A 27,393-nucleotide genomic window follows, 5' to 3' on the forward strand; every position below is an offset into this window, starting at 1 on the left:
CGTTTAGTTATTATGGATTTTGAATATTTTTAGCGTAATTTAATTAGGCTTCGAATGATGAATAACGTACTACTTTTATCCGATGATAATATATATCATATTTACAATTGCGGCCCAAATTATGAACCGATAATCGAACGAGATAATGCGCGAAAGTAATGATATTTAAAACCGAGGAATATGAATAGAAGGATATTTATTTGACACAGCTTATAAATAAAAGATTTATATTATATAAACAACTGTATATCATAAATATTCCAGTGATTGTTATAATTAAATATACCTGCGCTAATAATTATTACGATATTGATTCGTAATCAACCATATATAGGCATGCCGTGCTTTATACAGAAAAATGTGTATTCGTGCGCGTATGTGTGTCGTATAAAAACTTTGAACAAGAAACAAGCTGTATATGTTAAGTATATACTATATAGGTATCTAGTGAGAATGATATCTAATTGTTTTTAATGTCCTCATTATTGCTTATTTATTTATCATTCATGTTCCGGGCAAGACCGCAGCATTTACATAATATATATAGGATAGTTTGGACACCCTCACTATACAAAAATATAATATATTATAATTTTCATTTGCCACTCATTTTTTTTTCTTTTAATACTACCATAAAAATGTCGCTGCAGTTCTGTTTCAGCTGCAAAAATCTGCAGCTGGTGTTTTTTAGTACGTGCTTGTACATCGTGTCCGTTATAACAAGTCACAGTTCGTCTAGATGTGAAGATAAGGGTGGCACGTCACAAAATTATCTAACTTCGTTTGATTTATGAAAAACTATTACAGTCATGTAAGTTTATCATCGCGATTCAGTCGTCATTGACTGTACAAATTAAATCGATTCCCATTTTCGCTAGGATATTGGCGAATCTTATTGTTATTATAAACTTGGGCGTATTCAACGCTGCCTTTTGGACTTCCCGCAACGCGGTTTCCCAAGTTCTCAAATTTTTCGACTATTCGATTAGTTTAAGAAAAACATTCAGGTTTTTCAGACGTGTCTCATTCTCTGAGACGGTTTAGATTCCGTTGAGGTTTCTCCCTTGTCCCTCATAGTGGTAGAGATCAAACTCTTTGCACATGTTACTCGAGCCTTGGCGAATCCTCGATTAAGTCACGTTCTTCAGAATCCACGGAACAAACTTTGATATCCTCGTACATACTCCCGGGAGATTTGCTTCCGCGCAACCAATTCCCCAGGATATAATACCGGCCAGAAAGTATCGTCCATCTTTACCTCGGACCTGAAGAGGTCCCCCAGAATCACCCTGGAAAAATTTAACGGATATAAAGAAGTCTTTGATTTCATCACCAGTTACTCAGAGAATATTAAAGGATCTTGAACCAACCTGGCAAGAATCCTGTCCTCCGGTCTCGTGACCTGCGCAGAGGAAGATCTCGGGAATGAATTCGTGTCTACCCGCTCTTAGGAACATTGACTTGCACTTGTCGTTGCTAACGATTGGTACAGAAACCTAGAATAAAAATCGTTGGTAATCGCAACTAACCCCATAGAGATACAAAACATTGGGGTGCAGAGTGTGACTGCTGGAGTAATCGGGTTCGTACCTCCTGGAGCACGGAAGGAAGCGTTCCTCCTTCGCTGAGACGGCCCCACCCAGTAACGGTGGCGTTTTCGCCAATGAGGAGATCGTCACTTCCAGGTAAACAGATTGGCGATATATGCGGAGCAAACGTGAGCGAAGTTTCGAGGCGCACAAGGGCGAGGTCGTATTCGTAGGTGAAGAAGTTGTACTTGGGGTGCACGACCTTCCGAGCCACAGCTCTTTCCACGAAGGGCAGTCGCTCCTGGACTGACGAGAAGTCGTATTCGCCGACGCGGATGCGAATCTGGGACGTCAGCAGACTGAAACGAGGAAACAAATTGATGTCAAAAAGATGGCGATCCGTTTCTGTTACTTCGAATGCTTGAAAGACTGTGAAGGACTCCCTTTGGATTACTAATTAATTACCACTCACTCGTCGACGCAGTGACCAGCGGTCGCGATCCAGTTTTCGTTGAGAACAGCACCGCCGCACCTATGGGTGCTGGAGAATCCGAAGAAGGAGGTTCTCCGCACGGAGACCTGCCAAGGCCATCTTCCGAAGGGTGCATCCTTACCGCCAACAATTCGAGTCTCGGGTCGTGGAAACAGCGGGGGAACTCCACACTGAGTTTCTTTGCTGTCGGAGGTTGCGGACACGGTCATCACGGTGCCTGGTATTCTCTTCGTCGTCAAGGTCGGTGCTGAAGAATACGATACCGTTGTCGAGGGTTTCTCAGTAGTCGTGGTCGTCGTTGTGGAAGTCGTGGTACTGCTTGTCGTACTCGTGCTCGTCGGCGTTGTCGATGCGTTTGTCTTCTTCGTGGGCTTTGATTTCGTTGACGTTTCCACGTAAGACGTCGTAATGTAGTGAGCTGCTCCCATTGGTTTTTCATATACTGAACTCTGAAACATGACGTTTGGCAATGTATACTCCGAAGAAAAAAAAATGAATGCAATTCTTAGTCATTTTTTCGCTCTTGACCGTTAGAATAAACGAATTTTGTGCAGCTACCTCGTAGGGTTTATTGGGTCTAGTGGGTCTCGTGGGTCCAGCAGGTTTTGAAGCGATGCTATGGGGTTCACTGCTTAGCCAAGATGGATCGTCGGTCCAATGGGGTTTGAGCGAGGGTTGTGGAGGAGTCCAGCTATTTTCGGACCAGATTTGAGGACTAGAAGCAGTGGGTCTGGAGGCTTCTAGAATCGTAGGAGGTCTGCTGGCTGCAGGTTTGTGTTTGGTAATAAAAGCTGGTTCTGTGGTGACTTGCCAATGAACCGATGGCTGAGTGAACCCGGCTGTGCTACAATCAAATCAAATTTTCAGTGTAGCTTGACGTTTCCCAAGTTAAATCATCATTCAGGTCTTATTTACGGCAAAACGTGTTCAAAAGGTAATTGATTATACCCGGTCATTTGACTGCTGTAGTACGTCGGCCGTACGGTACTCGTGGTTTTCACTGGTATCCTGTCGGATTGCGGCTTAGACACAAAGTTCGGCCTATCGCTAGGTTGACTTTGATGATGGGTATACGGTCCGGGTCGGTATGTACTTGTTTTTACAGAAAAGTGAGGTTTCGAGTAGTCTGTCGACGGCTTGTGAGACGCCGCAGGCTTCGTGGCCCACTGAGGACGTTCGGTGTGTATGTAGTTTGGACTGTGCAGTTGGACTCCAGCTTCTTCATCCTATAAACAAAGAGTGTTAGCTTTGACGCATAAGAGGGTCGTGGCCTGCTTATATTGGAATTCAGTGGAAAGATCTTTGGCTTACGTCTTCGTTGGCCAAGTCAACGCTGGGTCGGTGCATCGTCGCCTGAACGACTAGGTCAGCGTCTTCGGTTTTACCGTCATCAGGTCGTGACTCCGAGGGTCGTTGAGCGGTGGAAGGTTTCTGGTCATACCCAGGCCTGTGGGGCCTTGCAGGCAGGCCAGGAACCCTGCTCGGAAGTTTTACGATCAATGTGTTGTGAGAGTTGTCGCCTTTGTCGCCTGGCCCGGTCGCCTCGTGCTGCATCGAGTGTCCAGGACTTTGGGTCTTCGTTTTCGAGTCATCCGCCTGAGTCACCAGCAGACTACCGGATACCGTGGGCAGACCGTTACTCAACGAAGGATTCCTCACACCCTGCGGGCGAGAGCCCTGAACTGTAGGGTCAAGCCTATTGTCTTGGTTCGCGTTGGGCTTGGAGTAAGGCCTCTTCTGAGCTGGTCTGGGTCGCTGGGAATTCGGCCTTTGGGTCCCATGCGCGTTTCCACTCGAGACACTCACGTCGCTCTGGGGCCTCAGCAAAGAAGTCGTCGACTGGCTCTGCTGATGTGAATACGTCGAACTTGGGGACGTCGGCCTTGTGGGTGCGGCCGACAACGCCTCTGCAAGCGACGGCCGTGGAGGCGGACTCCCCGCGAACCCTGGATCACCGTTGACATTGTTCGTTGTCGCGTTGTGAACGCAGCAACTCCCGAACATGAAGGTATCCACGCAGACCCCCACGTGATTGCCCTCCGACTTGATGCATTCCCAGACGAACATACAGGTCCCCTCGTCACCCCCTGGTTCGGGTCCTTTGCACGGCTTTGGACTGATCTTGTAACCTGTTGGAATTCGATACATTTTCAAAAAAATATCGTTGATACTATAAGGATTATATGCAGAACCTAGGTTGTTGAGAAAGAATAGAGGTTTCCCAATTCCAGGAGAAATTTCCGATCTGAGCAATCTTGAATTTAATATTAGTCAGGATAGATCGTTAACGAATTCTACGGCTCTCACTATTAGTCATATTGTAATCCTGATTAACGCGATGCGCTGATCTCCGAAATGACTTTGCCCGTGTGTACTTGAGTGAGTTTCACGGGGACGTGAGCAGAATGAATAAGCAGTCGATGGTGGCCTGATAATTTGTTAACGTGACTCAGGAAGCTTGGTGGTCCAGACTACGTTAAAAGTGTGTCATCCGTACAGGTACGCACGAGTACCCATCAGTTATCGCACTTAGATGACGATTTACATTACTACTGCCACACGTGCATGTCTATGGTCCTTTTAATTTTGTTACACTCTATCACGCTAGACAACGGATCACGAGAAAGCCAGTCATTATTGTAAATTAGTATAACGCTACCTGGAAAAGCAAACGCTTTATCAATTTGCGTCTGTTTGTCAGAAATGAAATTTTCAAGTGTTCGAGTCCCAAGGATTTCGGATTAATAGCGTCCCCCCTATTCTTTCATGTATTTTTCGCAGCGATTCTGAGTGTAAGACTATTGCGAAGGATTCATTTTCAGAATTTCGTGACTCGCTTTGGCGACAAACGGCTCTTTGAGTTGAGTGAACATTACGCCTCGCTATAGGCTGTTTGCAATTTAATCCAAAGTAAGGATCGCGTTGCAAATATCAGCCAGAGGATTCGTATGTCAGCCGGCGAGACGCGACGGCTGGAGAAAGTTTTATCTCGTATAATCACAGCTGAGGCAGTTCGTTCGTCTTTGGGAGAACGAATACAAAACAAAGGAGACAATATTGCAAAAAATGTAAACGTCAGGCGATTAGATGTCTCAAAATTGGGCGCATTATTAGCCAAGTAAATATATAGGTTAATTAAACCATGACTTGCGGTGCTACACGTGCTCCCAGCGGACCACACCAGACTTTCATTCTTCAGTTTGTCGCGTTATTATATATCCGACGAAGTTCTTATAAACATTATTCCCACCGCGACGCGCGTTCCGATCACGTTTAGGGGTAAGGTTTAGAAATTCGAGACCACGACCTTAAACTTCATAAAATCTGTTCCCAAAGTTCTATAAATCTGACGCAGACGTCGCGTAATCTGTGCAGTTTAAGGGGTGAATAAATTTGCTTATTCATAAAGACGAATGAATTTGAAATCAGAGAACGACGACGAATGTAACGACAATGATCGAGGTACGATCCTGCTTATCTGTCTACAGTTATCACGGCTTTCACTCCGTACTCGGGTCCTTATATATTCGCAAAAGTCAATTACTTAAGTTGAGAGATCAAAGTGGCGTTCGTATTCCAAAGACCTATGCATCAAGTTGCTATTTATTTTTTATTTATTCACTCATTGTAACGATTTGCCTGTTTTATTTACATTCCTATGAGACGTTGAGAAATATCAGTACATTAGGTAAAGTATACTACTTGCGTTGATACTGACTGTGACCTCGATTCAGCGTGCTGAGGGACCTCGCGATGCCTGACCACCAGAGGATCGTGGCAACGTATCCGAGCCACCGCATTCTGGCACCCTAGAACAAGAAGATGAAGATCAACCACAAATTAGTAATCGGGTAAATGGTCGTTATGATCTATAACGAAAAAGTTTGGAGCATATCTCGAAAACTAATGATTTTTTGATACGTCGGTATTGTGCAGTTTTCACAAGTAGCCATTTCCATGCTACAATACACAAGTTACCTGAAACCACTAGCATAATGGAAATGGGAGGGAGAAAAGTGTGTTTGTTTTATTGTAGTAATAGGCTAGCCTTCCAACGTATATATCGTATAAAAGTCTGGATTTATGATACGTCATTTCGCACAGTTAGACACGGTTAAAGTAAAAGCAGTCAAATGGGGAATCGGATCAACTGCTGCCCTGGATTTTAGACCCTTTGATCTATGATTGTTTAGAAAAGACCTTTCTATTAAACAAGGACAGATATTTTTAACACCGAGTCTAAATCATGTTCTGTAATCAAAATTTTTTTACTTCGAGAAACTTTTATTGCTTCTTTAGCAATTCTCTCCACACAGCATTAACGGTGTAAATAATATCAGTACAACGTTCTCATCACTAGTAAATTGGTTTTCACCCATCGTTTCAATTCAGTGATTATTTGATCTTCAGTTTTGACCAATTTTTCTTCACAACCTCGGTCATTAAATTCATTTTAAGTAATATCCTGATCTTGCTATATACGTCAACTTAAATATAATCCATACCTACGTATGAACGTTTGTCATTTTTACTTTACTCCAAACGTTGTATATAATCAAACGAAAATAACTTTTCCTATAATACCAGCTTTCAAAAATAATCCATTCATCCCACCAAACTATACCTCGACGTCCCGCCCTGCCAAGACTACGGGCTAACCTAAACGTAAGGTGAACGAATCTCGTGGCAATGAAATTAGTGGGCAAAAGTGATGCTTTGGCACAGCGTGGGTGTGACACTCGCCACCCTCAGGGAGTCTGAATCCCCGGTCATCCGAGGGTCACATACGGTAACAAGACACGAGAGTGTAACCCCTGATTTGCTAAACGACCGTGTGGATGCAGCAGCAGCATCAGCAGCATCAGCAGCAGCAGCAGCAACTCGGTGTTTGAAGAGCAACAAACGGTTATAATCTCATCAGAGCGGCTGACCGGTGGTCAACACCGCCGACGCCGCTCTCTGCCACCGCCGTTACTTAAGACGTCACGTCTTGGATTCTACTGGCAATTCTTGGTGCGATCCCGCTTATTTTCCACGCTCTTGCTGCACGCCGCGATATTACTATTGCGTGTCCGAGTAAATCCGAGTTTCTCGCCGTCCGCTCGTTCACCGCTATCCTTCTATCTCTCTCTCTTTCTCTCTTCCTCTCTCTGTCCCTCTTTCTTTCTCTTTAGTGCTCCTTAATAAGCATATATTTTGACGCTTTGATTCTGTACAACGCTCGCCGCCGTGGTGTAACCCAAGAGAGAGAAATTACAGTGCCCCGCATGTGGCCGCGTTTGCCGAACACGGATTTTAGTGCCAGAATGATCTTTACACATCCCGTCTGTAATTTATATACCTTGCGGAAGATACCGTGTACACATCCGTACGGATTTTTACCTCTCCGGAACATGATCCAGTACCTTGGAATTTAGACGACGGTGTCTAGAAGGAGTGGAGACATTTTAACGAACCTCTGTTAGAAATTTATATTTAAATATTCGCGGCTGACGCGATGTAGAATCTATCACTTCCGTTTACTTTCTTGTTGTTTAAAAGTTATATTACCTACCGCAACGTGTGCTTACAATAAAAATGCTTTTATATCCAACAGTTATCGTGCAATCTGTTCGTTTAAACCCACCTGCGACAAGAACCTCAAAGAGAAACACGACAAGTAGTAAATTTTTTCTTTTTACCTCGATTTATTTATACACGTTAGCAATTATCGGTAATAGTCTGGCATTTAAATCCCAGCTCTAATTTCATGTTATACGCGATAAGTCTTGAATACCTACCCCATCTCGTCTTACAGGTTTGTACATTGATGGGATCTTGTTAGCAAGCGTTATTATTAATTGCTGGAGCTTTTAACAGCTAGTTACGTGTGACCTCTACACCACATTATTATATTTGTGGACACACAATGCTCGTCGTCAGTAGCGTAACGGTTTGTTAGAAGATCAAATAGTTGCCGCGTTCGTGGACTGCAGGGACTTGAACGGCAGTGATCAAATATTGGTTTACACTTAAAAGTACGAGAAAAAGTTTTGTGGAACACCGATGACCGCCTGCAGGATGATGTCGGAGCTCTGTACATCGTGTAGGTATACGTCATGCTTCACAATAGGAAAAAGGAAAAGCAGCCAAAGGCTCATTGGCCTTTAAAGAGTTACACAGGACGCTCAGGATCGACGTCTGTAGGCAGGTTCGAAGCCAGCGGTGGTCGCAGGTTGCAGCTTGTACGTACTTGAGAGAAGTTCAACGAAATTGGCACAACCCGAGTGAGCCGCAGCCATGCGACCGCAAACTCCTTCTTACTGCAGGCGAGATGGTTAGCTGGTCAGTGGCTACCATGCACCGAAATACGATGCATGCTGTAAACTGCAGTGCGAACATCTCCGCGTCTGTGTGAGAGTTGATTTGAGTTCGGTCAAGTGCAGGCCGACTGACGACTAGCGGGGTGGAAAGGGAAAGAGAAGAAAAGAGGAGAGAAGAGCCGGCAAGAAATGGCAATGCAGGAAGGAAAGGAAAGAATTCGTCGTCGACCCGCCCAGGGCGTCTCGGCAACGCTAACAGAGCTCAAAATTCTGATAGTCGAACAACGAGATCCACGCGACGCTTGTCGTGACGTCGGGTTAGGTGTAAGAAATCTCACGTTTCAAGTACACGCGGACTTTGGCGTTCAGGACATGGGCGAGGTGCTTGGCTAAGTACGTACAAGCACATCGTGGAGAACCAATCGCGCTCTGCAGTCTTCGGTCACGCATCGCTAGGTCAAGAATGCCAGTTCTCTATCACCTCTCTCTACTCAGCTTCTTCCTCTTTCCCTATACTCGTTGGCTTCTTCGTGAGCTACCTTGCCTCCCGAAGGCTTTCCAACGCGGGTAACAAGCAGAAGAAAACAATAAAACCTTGGGAAAAAATATCACCGATGTAATTACGAACACGTAGATACCGCGTGCACGCGTGTTTGATGTGCCATATTATGCCTTGACGTGTTTAAAGTCCCGGCCCAGCTGCTTGCCGGAATTCGATGAAGGCTTCTGGAGTTTCTTCAATTACAGTTAGAACTCTGGATTTAATGGATTCCGGTCGTCTTCGAGCTTGCGACGCGAGGATCAAAAGTTCGAGTATTCAGGATTCCGATTTCCTTAGATGGAAAGTTTTAGGTACCTGATTTTTCAGTGAAAACATGGCACCCACTTGCTACCGGTAGTTTATGATTAAATAAACAGGAGGTTCGCATTTGAATATTAAAATTAGTGAGTGAAAAATTAGCAGCTTATAAGATAGTGTGAGAAGAGAGGTTGCCGAAGGCTGTGTTTAATTATTGCTCCGCTTATAGAAGCTAGCGAGGAACCGGATGCGGACAGAGAGCTCGCACTAAGTAGGTACGTATACGTTGTACAACGCGATGCGTACGACGTTAGAAGTCCATATGACCGATAGACTGTGCACATATAGGTATACACCCGTGACGGGCGATATCGAGCGAGACGAGCTTAGAGATTTCAGTAATTTTTTAGAAAGTCCCTCATTTCAATCCTCGCTGGACAATTGTAAACTAATTAAGGAACACAGTGTGCAGTTATAATTTCAAGGCAGCGGTAATAAAAATTACAAAGCAAAAAATAACATATCGCCTATATATGTATCCGATGTGCATCATCTAACAAAGTGAGGAGGGAGAGAAACACTCTTTCATCAACTAACCACACCCACACTGTCAAATTTTATTATACTGCACCAGAAATACTGCAAATTAATGTTTGAACGCTAATTTCCGGCTCGAGATCGATGGAACGATCTGCACTTTGGCTGGGGATTCATTTCGGCTTTCGAAACGCAAGTTCCAACTGCATCCGATTGCCAGACCTCAGGGGGATTCTCTTTTGACCTACGTATCTTCGTGAGCGAAGGGACCAGTGAAGGTGCAGTTGCTCGTGCACATCATACCTCGCACGCGTAACGGCGCGGTGCACGAGACGGAATTCGAAAGTGAGGCAGCGAAGATTGTTTCCGAAGAAGCACACGCACGCAATCACGCACTTTATACTCTTGAGCAGCCAAGGATTTTTTAAGAATTTTGCGTACGGAGGTTAATTCATCAGCTGGTCTCGCAGTTGTTCTTTTTCAAGCACAGCTTAAATGACGTGACGCGGTAGTAGAAGGAAAAATGGGTTCGATTAGGACAGCGAGTGGAGAAACGTGCAAGTAAAATTTCGCGTTAAGATAAGTGTATCAATTATTGACACGTTTAGATCCGATTACTGACCCTTTTATGTTCCAAAATTATAAATTTACGAATCAAGTCGTGAATTTTTCTACAACTGAAATCAATTTCTAGAGAGTTAAAGACTGCAAATTTATTTTTTGGTAATTTTTAGAACCAAGTATCGAACAGGTACAACCAAAGAAGGTCAATAATTGGGGCAGGGTCAGTAACTGGTACACTTACCACACCTTCTACATGTGCTTCACTCAAGGAACGCGGGGACGAAAAGTTCTCGCCGCCTATTCAACTGGAACAAGACGATATGCATGTAGATGCGAGCATAGATGGAATACGGGAGACGTAAATAGAAGTGGAGATAGGTAATAGAGTTATGGAAATGTAGGATCGGCCCGACGCCGCAACGCGCAGACAGAGTAGCTATAACTCATAGAACACTTGTACGAGAGGTGGAACACGCGGACTCGAAGAAGACTTTGCTTCTGAGATATTGTTTTATCCCGTAGAATTGCCGGCTGCATGGCACATTCGTGCCCGTCTCGTCGAGCCTCTACGAATCTCGTACCGACGACATTCAATTCAACTTCCAGGCAAACTTCGCTCCGCGGATCCCCTTCGAAACTACTCGTTCGCCTCTCTCGCTCCCGCTTCTTCGGCAAATACTCTCACACACACACGCACACATACGTCCTAAGACGTACGTACGTCTCGACCTCCTAGCGAGAGAAATGAGCACGACGTTGATGGTCTACCGATTGATTTACTCGGTCATAACTTTTCCACTTTTCTGCAAAGTAGATGCTGAGGCTTTTCTTGTTCGTAACTTAATCGCGGCGCGTGTCTCTACCTCTATTCTCATTCCACACTCTTCTCAACGTCACTTACGCGGAATGGCCTATTTCGAAAACCATGATACTATACACTTGACGCTGAGTCACCGAATCCACCTCCTTCTTGTTTGACGATTTATCAGAGCCTGTACGAAGCCATCGCTAGTCGGGTGTGTCACATTATAGTCCATTGGGTTGGGTATGGCGTAACATCTCGATGCTCCCGATACATGCCGAAGTATAAACTTGCGAGTAAAGCAAGCGACGCTTTGCTGTGCCGATATTGCGGGGAATGTCTGACTGGAAGTGGACCGCCTTGCACGTCGGTGATTCGCGTGAGTATAACAAAAGTACTGCAAAAACTGACACGAATACCAGTAATTCGAATCAAAATTGATATGAGAGACGCCGACCTTGTTTGTTTTTCTCTCTCTCTCTCTCTCTCTCTCTTATTTTACATGGGAAATAGATTTGTTTCTCATTATCTAAAGTGTGCCATGGATAAGAGCGTGAGCCAGGACTAGTGCTTCCCGTAACGCTTTATTTCATTAATGCAGTTGCGAGAGTGAAATTACGCTACGAATAGTGCTGATGTTATTTCGGCTTCACTTTGAAACCCGATAACTCGAGATTGGGTCATCGGTTGTAGGGAGGCACCTATAATATGAAGATCTAGATGCAAGAGTGGTTCGAAGTGAATCACACTTGGTTGTAATCGCCCATAAAATTTGAAGCTGTACAGTCATAAATCGATTTGCGGAAGACTTGAGTACATGTTGGAAAAACGGCCAATTTAGTAGATACGCAAGAGACAAAAGTGACGAGATCGTAAATGAAAATAGATAAATGTCGAATGAAGCAAAGATGAAGAATATCGATCGTGAATCGTGACATTCACGTTCTCACGTGTCACGGCCGCTGCACTTCGCATTTATTAACAATACATAAAATTGCGCGCAGAATCATTGAAATAAACATTTTATAGCGAAATATCACTGATCCGTTCAAATATTGAAATACGTTGTCGCTAACTACCGAATAAATAAACGCTGTGACGTAACATAAGTTATTTCTGGACATTAATTTCACCTGTATCATCCATTACGTATCTGGCACACTGTGCGTCATGGAAATTATGTATATGACATGTTCCTCGTCGAAGTGCATAACATACAATATTTGGCATCGCCTTGGAATATGATCAGAGTCAACGAACACGAAGCCCCAAGAATCGATAGCAGCAGCTCTTCGAGTTAAAAGGCAACTGGGTGTGCAACAGGATCGAGTAACCCTTGAAGGCAAGTGCGTTTCCACCCACGTGTCAATGTCCTCTCGCCGAAAGAATCTAATTGAGAAAGACGAAGATAATACTCGCGAGTGAAAAGTGAGATCAAAAATTCTCACAAATTTATTACAGGCGGGACCCAAACGGTAATTGACGTCCAATCTCGTTTAGCCCTGAATTCGAATGATCTAAAACTCGACCGACTAAGTGTGTGGCGGAGAAATTGACGACCCACGAACACGTGCAGGGGGATGTAGGTCCTCGGACGTGACTTGAGTTTATAATTAATTGAGTACAGTTACTGGAAATTAATTATCAATGCTTCAATTCACTGGTTTAATACAAGACGATTTTTCCTCAATCGGTTTCGACGTAAAATTTATACGAAAAACGCGGAAGATCCCAGTTACAGTGGCACGAATAGCGTTATCCATAACGTAATTGATAGAAGTTGTTAAAGCCTTGCCTACGTGAGCGACCAGCAGCCTGCATTGCTGGGTAACGCCCAGTAGTTCACAGAAGATGTGAATCAGTTCCGCGACGATCATCCTGCCGCGTAATCGTCCACTTTAAAGCCAGCGGCTTTCTGTTGCCAGGAGCGAATCGGATGATCCAACCAATCCCGGGATTCCAACGATAAAAGTCTAGCAAGCTTTCCTAGCCATCGATCGAACAATCATTATCCTATTTCGACTCTTAAACGTGTTTTCATGAGTATTCCAATTTGCTGTCAGGCAAAATGGATCCGCGTGCATTAAGAGGGTACGTCTTCGCTCTGTGGTGTATCTATTATGATAAGTCAACGAAAGCGTAAGATTTGATTGATTTCCCCATTGCGCCAATAAGCAGAACTGTGTTTTATTTGTTTATTATTTGTTATTTTTTCATATTAAAATCCAACAGTGAATCGAATTTCCCTAGCAACAAAAGACTCAGTACCAATCGCATAATACACGCAACAGTAAATTTATTCATGTGCAACTTATACGAATTTGAATAAAAAATGAAGGGTTTGGTACACGGATGTTGAGCTTCTTTTGACTCTCGTTTATTTTTTCTACTCGCCTTCGATAATTTAAGAGGATGAAATAATGGGGCGTGAATAAGGTGCGAGCATAGGGTGGCGCATGGCGGTTAGTATCTCGAGACTGGTTGCAGTGCTCGATTTGCTTGGGACATACGTTGTTCAATCCAGTTACCCGACAAGCGACCACTTTGCCTGATTGCTAGCGAGCCTGTAGGATTTTGCTCGCGCAAAGGCAGAGAAGAATAAGGAAGAAGAAGACGACTAAGAGTAAAAAGCCGGAGGGGAGAAAAAGACGGATAAGAAAAAGGAAGAGGAAGAGACATACAATGGAGCGAGAGCACCGCACCGCTGTCCACTGTATCAACCGCGGGACTTTTTGTTCCTCCGGATATACGTGGCGAACGCTCCGACAATAGTATATATCTAACAGTACAGTAACAACAACAGTAACATTTCGAAGTTTTACTGCAGCCTAGAGCTGAGCGAGCTGAAGCAACGCGACGACATCCTCATTGATCGCGAGAGCTCATCGTTATACGGTTACCTACAAGAAGCGCGACTTTTACGACGATATTTAGTCTTGTCTGTAGACCGATTGACCGGTGATCCTTTGCAGAAACAGCGAACGAAGTCACGACGACGTGACGCTGAGAGATCCCGAGTGAATTGATTCTTTTTATTTACCGCGCTTTTCTTGCATTCGTTGCGTAGCTGAATGAAACGATTCATACCTCGTAGGAAGTTATAATCTTTCATGAACTTCCGTAGCTGCTACAGGGTCAGAGGGAGAACGACGAGGATATGTAGTTCCTCTAAGCCGCAACGTAGTTCAGTCGGATCGATTCAGACCGTGGAAATCGAACTCTCGACCAGGAGTTTACGGCTGCATCTTTGTTGCTGGTAATCCTTGCTGCTTCATAAATAAGTATAGCATAGGATTAGCCCCGGACTATGATCGTCCATTAACTCTATGAATAGCCCTCGACTAGTTTCCGTTGGGGACACACCCTGAGTCTACCATCAAGGTAACCTTGGCGTGACCAGGCCAAAGCGAATTCCTGTAATACCATTTGATTGTCGATTGTTACGGACTTTCGAATTGTTATACTATGTGAACGTCGGTAATATAAGACATGTAATCACGTTCGAGTCAACGTTTGTAATTAATCCTGCCTTTCGAATGGTCGATTACTGGAAAACGAGTCCTTTCGCATGAATAGATTCCTCTGATCGACCTCTTAGTTTTCTTTCGAATCTGTTTATCGCTCCTGGTATTTTGGTAAAAGGACAATTGAGTGCTAATGCTGTCTAACCGGTCGTTGATTGAGCGTTTGATTTTTTAATTATATACATCTCGATTAACATCTCGCTTTAATTACATGTCAACGTACCGTTACCTCGACACCTCGGCTGGATTATGTTATCACGTCCAGTAAAGAAACTTGATTTTAACGTTGATTAAACTGAAATTTTGATCGACACATTCAGTGCTCCAATTTAGCAGCTGATTGTCAGCTCAATAACGTATGATTATAAGAGGGATCCAACGGATCAGAAGGGTTTGGATCAAATTGTTATTCCTTCGTATGTCGAAAATGTCAAAGCAGTCTATCCGTCGAGGCGGAGGTCAATCCGTTATTTTGGCGGAGGTCCTTACGCTGAAAATTGAATATCCGTATATTTTCATTCAACATTAACGAACAGAGATCCGGCCAACGACTTGCCGATAAAGAGTCAACGAATTGGGTCGAGTTCTAGAATCAAGTTCTTTACAGGTGCAGACTTCTATACCGGCGATGTGTTAGAATCGTTAGTATATAACACGCATAGTAGACATGGTTAGTTATTTCCCGTTGTCACCATTTTTTGAAAGGCGAATACGCAGGTAGCCGTGCCTGGATAATGTTAATGTGTGAAATGCAAATTTCTCGCGGTTGTACGTCCGACCATGCTCATCATCATTCGAGAACACGTCTGGGGTTTTTGCAACACCAAAAAATAAGAGAAGAGTAAAAAATTACCATCGAGTAACAACGCGAACGAAAACATACCTCTATGCCGATTTCATATGCGGTCAGAGTTTGCAATTCTGCAGGTACTATATTATTGTATGACATACCGGTAGCGGTAATATCTGTACGGATGTAAGGAACAAAAAATCCATCAAAATCTGGTAAACACGATGCACTAGCTTTTTTCTCCATCTCTAAATGAATACATCAGAATTGTGCCCGATCCATGAATCAAAATGACAATATTTCTTTCCACACTGCAATCGGTAGTTCGAATATAATTGGTATACTACTATAACATTATAAAGAGTCGTAAAAAGAGCAGAAACAAAAAAAAATTTTAAATACCTGATTCTGCTATCCTCTGAAGCGGTTTACTCCGAAAGTACTTTTCTCATTGCAACACAGACAGTGAACGTCCCCGACATCGACGTGCCCCCGTATCATTTTTAGTGAGAATATTTATTTTCTTTTATTAGCGTTATAGAGCCAGTAATTTATTCGCTCGTTAAAACGCCGGAACGAATTCCATTAGCAATGGTATTACATGTATACTTGAACATGATTCATTTATTACTACTCGTTGCTGAAGTACGGTATATTCACTGGATAACTTTCGTCGAACTCATAAGTATCTGCTGAAACGATTTGAGGAATTTAAAACGCGTTCAGGCTCCCGCCGGAAGTTGCCGCGGATCGCACCACCTTCCGTTCTTCCGAAGCAACTCGGTGAAGAAGAGCGCGAGTATCGCTCGGCACGAGGACGTCGCGGACACTGAGGCCTTGCTGCAAAGACGGTTGTTTAACGGGGGCTGACCGAAGGCTTAACGGACACCACCTCTTTCTCTCTCAATTTCTCTCCATCTCACTCTCTCTCCTTCTCTCGCTCTCTATTTGTATTCGCCTTGCACTCTTCCGCCCCTCCTCTCCCTTCCCTTCTCCCTCATTCTCTCGATCATCGGGATCTCTTTGCATCCATCGCCCAAGGTCACGAATTGCGAAAATGCACCGCTCGAGGCAAAGAAGAAAATTGCGAATTCAAAAGAGCCGCATATTGTAATGCACCAACTAACAAGACAGGAATTTTTCAATTATCTTGAGAAAAAGAAAACAACAACAAAAAAACGTCAAACGAACGTTCGGATGATCAGAATTTCTTGACGAATGGATTCATTCCGTTTCACAGATGCCTACACGTCTTCATTGCCGATGATGTCTTTCCGCGAGCTATTATCCCGCGGTACCGAAGGTGGTGAATGATTACTGCTGACTGATGATTAGCCTGATAATGGAGAAGAAGATCTGAAGGTCTAACGAGCCGATGAGGTATGTATCTTATATCTTCAGTCCCGTTTGTTCGAGGTCGCGGAAATAGCAAGTCGCTTCGTTGCCTCACGCGGTAAAAGGTAGCTGAGATTGTGAGACAATGGGAAGAAGCGACGCGAAGTAATCAATAAATCCATATGAAGGAAAAATTTTACTATACCTACCGTTGAGGTGTACGTCTGTTAGAGCTGAGTGACTAACCCCTGCTATACATACATTGCAATATGCTTCGGGTAATTAGCGTCAAATTATTTCCACTGATTGCAAACGGGCGCGGAGTTATGCGAGAGCTCGTAAGATATACAATTCTAGACAAGCAGGGTTTCTCGGCTTCCTTTTTCACACGCCAAGAAATCCCTCGTCGTCTTTTAACGCGCAGCGCCAGCCGCACACATATCAACATTCCATTTTCAAATGCGAAAGAAAAGAGAGAAGAAAATATTTACACAAGACAAGATGCGAACTGCTGCATGCGGTGCAATGGCTGCAATCCAGCAACGATCATGCGGCGGGTATTATATCAATTAAAAAATAGCTCTTGCGCGATCTCGACGTCGGTCGGACGACCTGCAATCAAAACCGAGGTAAAATAACTTGGAACAATGCATTCCGGAGGGAAAGAAAATCTACGGCTCAACTTCCGGCTCACAATCATCAAGCACCAGCGATGCACGCGATCGAAATAAAAATTCAACCGGTATCTGATGCTGCAGCGTCTTCATTTTCGATTCCAGCCGTCACCCATCTTCGGATAAAACCTGACGCGACGGATTCTTCTTCGACAAATAATCCTCATTCTCAGTATCCACGAATTCATTCGTCACGTCGTGTCCCGAAAGAGTTCCGCTGCTCACTCATAATCAGATTTATCTACAGATAATCTGTGCAAGGATGTTGTCTCCTCGATTACAACTGAGGATGGACGCGTCTGGCGGTGTTGACAATCCGACAATGAGCGAGAGTTCGAGTAGCCTGGTGGAGGTATAATGGCCCGATCATTTTTTCATTTCCTTTTCGTGTCTTTATACTTTCACAATCGTACTACAGAGCATCCATTTATTCTTTACCGACTTGATTGACCCGCTTCTTCGAGTCTTGATACGAACCTTAAATTTCTTCTTTGCCCTAGAAACTTGTCAATGAAAAATGATCGTGCTTTCGAACCCTTTGCTAACGCTACGCGAGTACTCTAAACTATTACAATCTCCGCACCTCGACTGACAATGAAATGCGACGACTCTCAGGTAGGGTCGTAAAATTTTTTATGGAAACTTAACGCGTTAACTATCATTTTGTAGTTGTTCTAATAGAAATGATTTTCATCAAAAATTAAAATTCAATGCTTAATGAAAATTATTTCCCATTGAAAATTAAAATTTAATGGCTAATGGATATATTCTGCTTAAAAAATTGAGAACTATTGGCTGATGAAGAAGCTAATGCGTTGGAAAAAAGGACGCGTTATTCACAACCCTGATCTCAGGGCTCTGGGAAATATCACTCGCAAGATGATAATGGCTGAAAATTTATGTGACATTATCCGAAGCCAGTATCGGTAAAAAGTAATTTCAATCGGTCTAAATTTACGTGAACTCTACACTGAGGCCATTGAAATATAGATGAAATCTCAAAGTTATGACGTGAAAAATCAGTGACATTGATGAACATCCGCTGCAGTTATGTATCTGTTTTGCTCTCAGCCAAGTGCTCCGCTTATGGCTTGCCACGAGTGTTCGGTTGGTCGCAAAAGCGGTAATTTCCATAACTTATGTTTAAGCACGAATAAATCTCGAGTTTCTTCGAGCGTTCAAAATTTATCAAAACTGAACGACAGAGAGAGAGAGAGAGAGAGAAAGAGAGAAAGATGGCGGTGGTGAGAGACTCGCAAACCGCAGACTTTCATCGCTGCATTATAGTATGTGTTAAAACCGCGTGTCTATAGAACTCGGTGATTGATATACACGTAGGTGTGCATGCACATTGACAGATGGGTAGCAGAGGGCCAAGTCCATTATCCAGATGAGGCCCGGCCATTGCAGTCGGAGCAAAAACCAATCCGGGAAAGAAAATTGGCGTCGCGGTCGGCAAATATGATGTATAACGACCTCCTGCAGGCTATTCTCCATGTACGAACACAATTACCGTGCGAAACGATCGACGGAACCGAATCCGCCACTCTTTCAAATCTTTTGTGCAATATCCAGTTACGCGTCGCCACCTATGGCAAAGATTTTTGAATTTCTGGTGCATGGTTGATGAATTGGCGGAACTGGCGTTAAACCCAAAACCCTGGTGCATGCGTTTCCTCACCGCATATCCAGCATCAAGATCGCCTATTCCTCACAGTGAAACGAACCATAATTTTAAATTAAATAGCGGCGAATTCACGGTAGCCTTTTAGCTTGGGATGTTTCGTGATGGAATTTCATTGATGTAAGGCACGCTTCCACAAGACGTGCAGGCAAAGAACAAATTTAATGCGGCTATAAATTTGGTCGTGATACAAATATCTCGTAGTCTAAACACTGCCTAGAATTTATTGTTGATTACATACAAGAGCCGGTGACCTGATGTACACACCAAGCTTCTGTGGATTCTTTTGTTCATCGGATGTTCATCAGTTCATCATCGAGAACTACGCGTTGTGAAAAATTCATTGAAATTGCAAAGCACCTGCCCGGAAGAATTTGAAGAATATGCATAGCCGATCCTTGGACGAGGCAAAAAGAAGAAGACGATGAAGTAAAGGAAGTCGTGGCTGTAAACGATAAGACGTTACACCCTGCAATTAAGTACGGCTGGGCTTGAAACTTGTTAAGGGCCGTCTGGGATCACTATCGAGAATTAAATCTCCCTCTGTTTTTGGTTATACCTATATATATTTACGAGCTGAATATTTTTCCCAGGATCTCCTCCTTCTCTCGGCTGATTCGGTTGCAGATTTCGCTGAAAGGTGACCGTCTTCCCACGAGGCCGATCGTCGTAGGCCTCTGAAGTTGGACGAAGCCACTCGTGTCCACGTGCGGGACGTTCCTAATTTCCTCTTGGAAAGTTCGGCCTCACGCTTCATCGCCCCAGGGATGCAGCAGCCGCGCCAATGCGTGCCTCAAGATAGTAAAACACGGCGAAATTTCAATTTCAATGCTGAATAATTCTTGGAGGATAACAGCCATCTCTAATCGCCTGCAAGTTCTCCTATCCATGATCTGAATGGTGAAGATGATAATCCAGCTTCAGGTCTACGAACTTGATGGAACTACCCTGACATCATTGTCAGGCCAAGATTCAGAAAAACGGTGGGGTCGTTGAGACCCGGTAAATACATGTCGTCTAGGTATACGAGTCACACTTTCACGATTCACCGTTCAACTAAAGAGTCGCTTTTACTTTCCTGCGTTGCTTGGCACGGGTCTCGGGACGAGCGTGGTTCAATTTTCAAGTCGAGGCTCGTCCATTCCTTGCATGAATGTATATATTAGAGAGAGATAGAAGGTGACGTCTAAACCTCAGAAAGGACGGGATATTCCCAACTCGGTTACAGTTTGATGGTAGATAATTTCGGGCCGAGCGTCACATTCTTCTTCCGTCTGTCACACCCGCTCGGAATTTACTTGCTCCAGTCTGTTGAGTTGCTTTAGGCAGAGAGAGTCCAGCCCTCTGATCCTCCGTCGGTTGATTACATCGTCAGCTACGCTCGGCTCTGACCCGTGAACTTCAAAGTCGACCGGACTACTCGTTAAACAAGTATGATTTGCGACCTTCGAGTTTACGCCGTGGCAGCGGTAAATTTCAGTTGAAAGTTCACGACTATTTTAAACTACTGTTGTTACTATATGCGGACATTGATTTCACCACCTGCGGAGGAATCGATTCCGCGCGTGTAATATCTCTGACATAAATCGACACCTCGTAATAATTTTTAATGAGTTTATTGTGATCCTTTTAAATCCAGCGATCATCTCGAGTCTTCAACAAGTCGCAGGTACCTACAAACCCAAGTCGTAGACACACAGGCAGGTAATCGTTTTGAAAGTAAAATCAGGCCGCCCAACCTGCCCCATCTAATGCACTTGAATGTGATATTTACCATGGCTACTAATTGAGAGAAAGTCAGTTACAATGATAAAACCAGGAACGACCGACACCCACACCCAGCAACGTTAGCAACAAATGCAGCGCCATTAGAGATGACAACAAAAAAAGAAAAATGAAAAATCCGCGGCACGATAACCACGCATAGATATATGTTCAATTATCGGTATTCCTGCGACATTGTGCTTTGGCGACCGTGTAACACAGCCGAGTCAGTTTCAGGAAGAAGCTTATATGAACGCACTGAAGTAACGAGAGAGAAAAGGATTTCGTGCCGCGTCGCTTATTAGTTCCGTTTTGTTGCTCTTCTTTCCCACTTGGACAAGTGGGAAATGCCTTCTTTAATTCACTTCCGAGCAGCAGAGAGATACCCTCGTGAACCCTCAGCTCGGTCACGTCACGTCGCTGAGAAGCCCTCGAGGCGTTCATTACTCCGATCACGTGGACTGCTCAAGTCCATTTTAATTGCCTCCACTTCTTTGACTCGAGGAACCACCGTCTTTTGTCCAGAAGGTGAAAGTACTTATGCCTTGGTCCTGGACGCCGCATCAGCCTCTCACCACTTCCTAATCTAAATCTTTTCACGGTCAAATTTCTAGTCGGCTGCTGAGCGAGGAGCTTCTTTACAATACTCAGTGTTCCCTGGACTTGAAACGTTAAAATGCGAAGAAGAGAAAAATTTTAAACCCCCATAATTTCTCCGAATATACGCATATCATTCGAATGTTTTTTTTTTAAATTTTTTGATTTTTAGGTGAAGTAAAACAGGTAATCATAAAAAGGAAGGAATAAAAAACTGATCAAGCCTCAATGAAATTACTACATGTATTATATGCATGTATACACAAGTCATAAATGTGTTGGCGGCACACCTGGTATACCGAGTAGAAAGTTTGATCCTAACAGAAGCCTGACAACTGGACAGTTTATTGATTATTTAATAACAATTGAACCCCAGCATCTCTCCTATGGTTGGAATTGCCAGCATTATTACGATGTGGTATAAAATGAGACAGAAACCGTTATAACGTTGAAGAGAGAAGAAGAAGAGATTGGAACGGTCGAAAGTATTTAGTCCCATGTCCATCCTGCGTGCGTGTAATTACCGTGATCAACGCTAATAGTACCTATAACACGTACTCATAGAAAGGAGAGAGACCCGGTTCGCTTGCACACATTTACCTTAGCTTATATTATATATATATACCAGCAGGCGTGTTCAAGTGTCGTAGGAACGACGACGGAGCTCACGAGCTCTCCGTCCTATCTTGGCCGCTCATCGGAAACGACGACGACGACGACGACGACGACGTCGAGGACTACAAGAACGAGAGCAAGAAGGAGAAGGCGCGCGTGCACACGCGGTGCATCCTAAGAACTGTGTCAAGGGCACGAGTCATTGTCCTCTTCCTCTTCCTCATCCTCATTCCCTCCCTTCGCTTCTCCGTACATACATACATACGACAGAACGTAGGTACCTACAAGGCTCACCTTCGAGAGGTTCCTGCTTATACGGGCATTCCGCCAGATGATCTCCTGCTGGAGTAGGTATCTCACAATATCATCCTCGCCGTATATCATTAGATCCGTCGCGCGGGCTCCTCCCATCGCGTGGTGCTAACTTCTTCTTCTTTTTTTTTTTCTTTCTTTCTTCTTCGGTTTTTAATTTGCCTACAAATTATTTTTACATATGGTATAATTTCTGCCCAGTGGGCTGATCCCGAACGACGAGACGACGAGCATGCGACCCGGGCAACTTCGTGGCGTGCACGAGCTCTATTTTCTTCGTTCACTCGGTCATGATGCGGGCGAGAAACCTACATGACAGAACTAGAAAAGGGGGGAAAACACCGGGCAGCTCGAGGCGAGATAGGACGGGACCGGAATTCTGGCCGGAGGTGGATTAGATCGGATTATCTACTCGTTGATCGATCAACGCCCGGGGTAAACGGACGACGAGAAACACCGAGGCTGCTGGAGATTTGAACGAGTGATTGGCAAGGCTGGATTCTACCATAAAGTCTGTTCGCCATTTTGTCCCCAGTTAGAAATCTTTCTTTACCATTTCGAGCGATCGGTACCCAAGTATCGGCCGGCTTACTTGGTACTCAAGTGAAATTTATGGCATCGCTAGAAACGGCGAGCTTTTTCCGCCATTCTGTTTCTTTCGCGTTCAAATCAACCCATCTTCCGGAAGTTTTTGAAGCCAACTTAACTATCCGAATCACTGTTTCAAATATTCACGATACTTGAACACCGCAGTTTCCAGGCGTTCGACATTTCTTTCACAATGATTTCACAAAACGCGGGCTATTTATTATCCATTACTCACGATTTAAACCCGTCCTTTCACCATTACCAGACAATCGGTAACTCGCTCTGATTTTGTCCTTATTTCAGTAGCCACGATCCGAGCGAGGTCAGGCGGCGTGTCCGAGAACCTAGACTTTCTTGTTGCTTGTTATCGACACATTTTTCAAACATTAGCTCTATCGGAACTACACAATCAATTGCACGATAAGTCTTCGACTTGGTCAAGAGTTTCCGGGACGTGCAACGCGTGCAGCAGCATGGCTGAATATCGCGTGCAGCTCTTCCTGAAACGATCTAACCTCGGCATAACGTACGTGTCCGCGCCTCTTTTTCCACGGGGTCTCGATCACTGCAGTCCTCGATGGACTCGATTGGATTCGATCGCTTCGGGTGTTAGTTTTCCAGGACAGTCGTCGCTCACCATGGAATGGAATATCGGCACTTAATGTACCGCGTTCGTGCGCTTGGAGCAACGGTTCTTCGCTTGAGTTAAAGCAGCTTCTGCGTCGAATTATCACCCTCTGTACTTACGATGGAGTAGGGCTGCAGAATACGACGTCGGTCTCATCGGACACGTTCGATTCATTTCACCTCGACAAATCGTTTCCACTTTGCGCCCCTAACCTGAGAAATGAATAGACTGAAAAGCACAAAATGCAGGCTAGAGTCTTAAGCATTGATTCGAATCAAGTAAATAAGCGTGTTTAAGTTTGGCAGAAGCTTTCAATATCCGGCAGACATCTCGGCTCTTTGAGACTCTCTGACCTCTCACGAGTGTCTCTATCTTTCAATTACACGGCATTAGAAGCCTGGCTTCAGGACGATGGAAAGCGCTGTAGGTATGTGTTGGCCTTTCGCTATGAAGTGTCTTAAATCTATCCCGAGGAGCCCCGGCAACGAACTGCGTGATTTCTGATATGCCCATTAGCAACGACGAGCCTTACTTAGCTGCGGGAACGCATTCGTCCAAGATTTATTGGGCTATTCACTCCAAGTGCACTGCAACGCGCCTGGTTAAAGTTCGACTCTATCCTTCTCTTCCGGTAATACCGCACCACCTATCGATGATCTTATCGCGAGTAATTAACACCTGCCAGAATCACCGCAGCCCATGCGTTACCTGAATTTTCCATAAATCACTGTGTCCCGTTTATAAACAATATCCAACAAGCCCATCGCCACGGACATTATTCTTTTATTCTGCATTTTTGACGCCCATCTTTGGGTCGATTTTCATTCACCTACACAATGCTCCTGTCTACGATGTCAGAGATCACAAGTGGAATTGCAACAGCTGCCGCGGTACCGATCAACGAGGGTAGGTAGGTGGACCAGTTTAACCGACGACGTCCTTCAAGCCTGCGTGCACTGTCGATGGAAATTGATACGAAGTGAAAGAACGATTAATCTCAATCAAGCCACAGGCTGATGCCTTGCCTTGAATCGAATCGAGTCGATTGCCGTGTCGAGCCGCGTTGCACGGCGGGGTTGAAAGCCTGACAAGTTCGAGGGAAAAAATTTTAATTGAAACATATATTATCGCGGTTCGCCTCATGAAATTATACGGCAATGTGCACAGCGATGCTTCGATCGCGATAATCGGATTCTGAAATTCGCCGATTCGTCTCCATTCGCGATCGGCGATCACTGATAAGTATCCTGCACGATTTCCATCCACCGTGACAAAAGTCTGTTCCTTTAAATAAATTTAACTCAAGTGAATTAACAGGAGCGAAATCAATGGCAAATTGATTCTGCACTCGAGTTAAAAGTTGTTTCGAAATTACAGTGCAGGGAATCCGAACACAAAATTATTCTTTTGGATGAAAAGAGGGGAGGAAAATGAATCACAGTTGCTTAAATTACGTTTATATTGACTCGCGTTGTTTTGAGACGCGGAAATACCGAGGGCGTGTAATATGCGTAGAGGTATCGAGACGCCTGAATCAGACGTTGGGCGAATACTTTTCATTTCACCTGCCGTTCGGTAACTGTAAACCTCGAGAAACTTGCTAACCTAGCCTAGGTACACAGACTCGAATGTATAATGTATGTTATACGCAAATATCCAGCTATAACTGCATGCACGTGGCTTTGAGAACTGTACGAGTACAATAATGGAAAATCTATCTGATCTTCTGATGCTTAACTTACTCTCACGATACAAAACTTCAACTTGGCTGTAAATTTGCACCCCCAATTTTTTTTTTTATAAAAATTTAACATTTTCTATGGTATAAGGTTTTTTTCTGATATGGTGGGTTTGTTTTTTGAGGTTTCATTGTGTTTCGAAAACGATAAGCAGCAGAGTTGTTTGGCTTTTTTATTAGATATTGCATAAATAGTTCTTCAATATTTAACGGCAAGATTTCCCAGTGTTATTTAAATCTGTTACCACCGTCAAGTATACGTATAATATTTCCATTATAACCGTCAATGAATTTATCGATGAGCAGTGATTGCACGATGATTATAGATATGCTTAGACTGGTTGATCGCCGAAGGCTACACGTATTTGCAGGCATTAAAAACTTCCAAGCTGTCACCACATACTGGATGAATTATTCATCACATTGTACATTATTGCGCTACTATCAGGTTTCTTTATTTTCGGATGAAACATTGACAATTGATTCATACCTACACCCTTTTTTACTACAAAAATATTGCACCACGTGTTAGGTAATTATTGGTGTATACACACCCAAAACAATTAAAGCCAGTCAGATTTATTAACGATGATTTTGAAATGTGAATTTAAGTTCGTGATCTAAACACGAGATTTCTTAGACCAGAATTCATAGTCCGTTAACGCGAAGAAATTTGAAACTTCCTTACTCGACTAATAGCCACGTGTTGGCAGACCAATGAGGCGACCACCTAGCTACTTGAGTCGAGTAATACGGCATGCATAGATAAAACTAGAGGGGGAACCGCGTTGTTCTCAACCGGTGACCAGATAGCGGGAGCAGCTCGTTAGCGCATTTAGGTTTCGGAACAAATCTAATCAGTGAAAGTACAAGAGAATCGCATCGACAAAGTTTTGACCCAGTTACCGAAATGCCTTTTCACGGGAGTGTGACGAGCCCCGTTCGGAGACTTCCTGCACTTTTCGGTTCACCGATGTCAATTAGGGTACCGCAAGACGTCCGCGGTGCATCGAGCAGGCATCCTTTTCTTTTTGACAAGAGAAACTTTTCCCCGAACTTTGCAGCGCGTGATTCGTCTCGAATTCCTTTGCACGACGAATCTCCGATTTCATTACCGGTTAAAGGTGACGTTACAGCTGTCTTTGAACGGCCATCGCGTGACGATTAAGACAGGGTACTAATTAGAGGTCCTTTACTATGTAACGGACATAAACTACGGTGATTTATAAACGAAACGAATAGCTGTACATACTACATGTGTTTTCCTCTATTGGGTCCGTCTGTTTCGTAGATCTTAATTAATATCACTGAAACCGCACAAAATTCGGATCCGTGGTCGATATTAGTTAGAATTTATTGCTTTATTGGTTGTACTCACGTTTACGTCGACGCTGGCAGGTTTACAACGACGATCAATATCGTCGTGAAATCGATGCCCAAATCGTTTTTTACACACCACAGATTCTATGTTGCAGGTTTATCCAGCTCATGATAAAATCACCGATTATCCGTCAGCTTGGATGGATTATGGGATATGTATACGGCCGGCGATTTGCGCTGCGCTTTGATGCCTTTTAAGGTGCTGTAGTAGAGCGCAATTAGGGACGAGCACCTTTTCCGCGGTAAATGGGTTAGCCTGACCGCGCGATTCCTTCACCGAGATCACTTTGATTTAGGTATTTCACTGCTCGTCTTTACCGCCGGCGCAAATCCACGCTACCTACCAAAAAGTAGGTCCAACAATGACGGTTCTTACTTTCAGCGACACGGATATACCTATAGATTCTATTAATCAAATATTGCGATATAGCGTTTCGCTATTCGGACCGCGACGGACCCCCGATTCACCTCGAAAGTCTCGATCCCCCTTAATCGCTGTCCTCCCGCGTACAGCTGCGAAAGTCACGGTTCGCGAATCCGAGAAAAATAGATCCTGATCGAAGCTTGTCACACAGCTCCGGATCGATCATCGTTGTTTCCATTAATCGATCGACATAGAAAGTAGGTAGCTAGGTAGGTAGGTAGGTACGATTTAACTGAACCAGTCAATGACTTTGTTCTTCTATTTTTCTTTCGTTCAAACGTTTCCAAAATTTATCCCAGAATCTTTGAATAATC

The 27,393-nt window shown here is 44.0% G+C and overlaps 1 protein-coding gene across 2 annotated transcripts; it reads right to left on the reverse strand.

Moving 5' to 3' along the window:
* LOC124413579 (serine proteinase stubble-like) lies at positions 1-27,393 on the reverse strand. 2 transcript variants are annotated; one of them, XM_046894270.1, is made up of 9 exons: positions 26,654-27,393; positions 5,741-5,831; positions 3,334-4,151; positions 2,971-3,248; positions 2,581-2,866; positions 2,002-2,471; positions 1,591-1,888; positions 1,371-1,496; positions 1-1,289 (listed from the first exon to the last, which is right to left on the reverse strand). In XM_046894270.1, exons 2-9 carry the CDS (start codon positions 5,820-5,822, stop codon positions 1,131-1,133), a joined length of 2,517 nt encoding a protein of 838 aa, XP_046750226.1. In that variant the 5' UTR covers positions 5,823-5,831; positions 26,654-27,393; the 3' UTR covers positions 1-1,130. The 2 variants fall into 2 exon arrangements, with proteins under 2 accessions (XP_046750226.1, XP_046750225.1); XM_046894269.1 differs by lacking the exon at positions 26,654-27,393 and adding an exon at positions 15,743-16,153.

The sequence above is a fragment of the Diprion similis genome, chromosome 12 (assembly GCF_021155765.1).
Source record: "Diprion similis isolate iyDipSimi1 chromosome 12, iyDipSimi1.1, whole genome shotgun sequence".
In the NCBI taxonomy this organism is placed as follows: domain Eukaryota; kingdom Metazoa; phylum Arthropoda; class Insecta; order Hymenoptera; family Diprionidae; genus Diprion; species Diprion similis.

Coding starts and splice junctions, on each gene's coding strand:
- LOC124413579 (XM_046894270.1), bottom strand. CDS start 5,822: ATGCGGTGGCTCGGATACGTTGCCACGATCCTCTGGTGGTCAGGCATC. Junction 3,249..3,333: donor TTGACTTGGCCAACGAAGAC/GTAAGCCAAAGA, acceptor CTTTGTTTATAG/GATGAAGAAGCTGGAGTCCA. Junction 1,290..1,370: donor GAGGACAGGATTCTTGCCAG/GTTGGTTCAAGA, acceptor AAATTTTTCCAG/GGTGATTCTGGGGGACCTCT.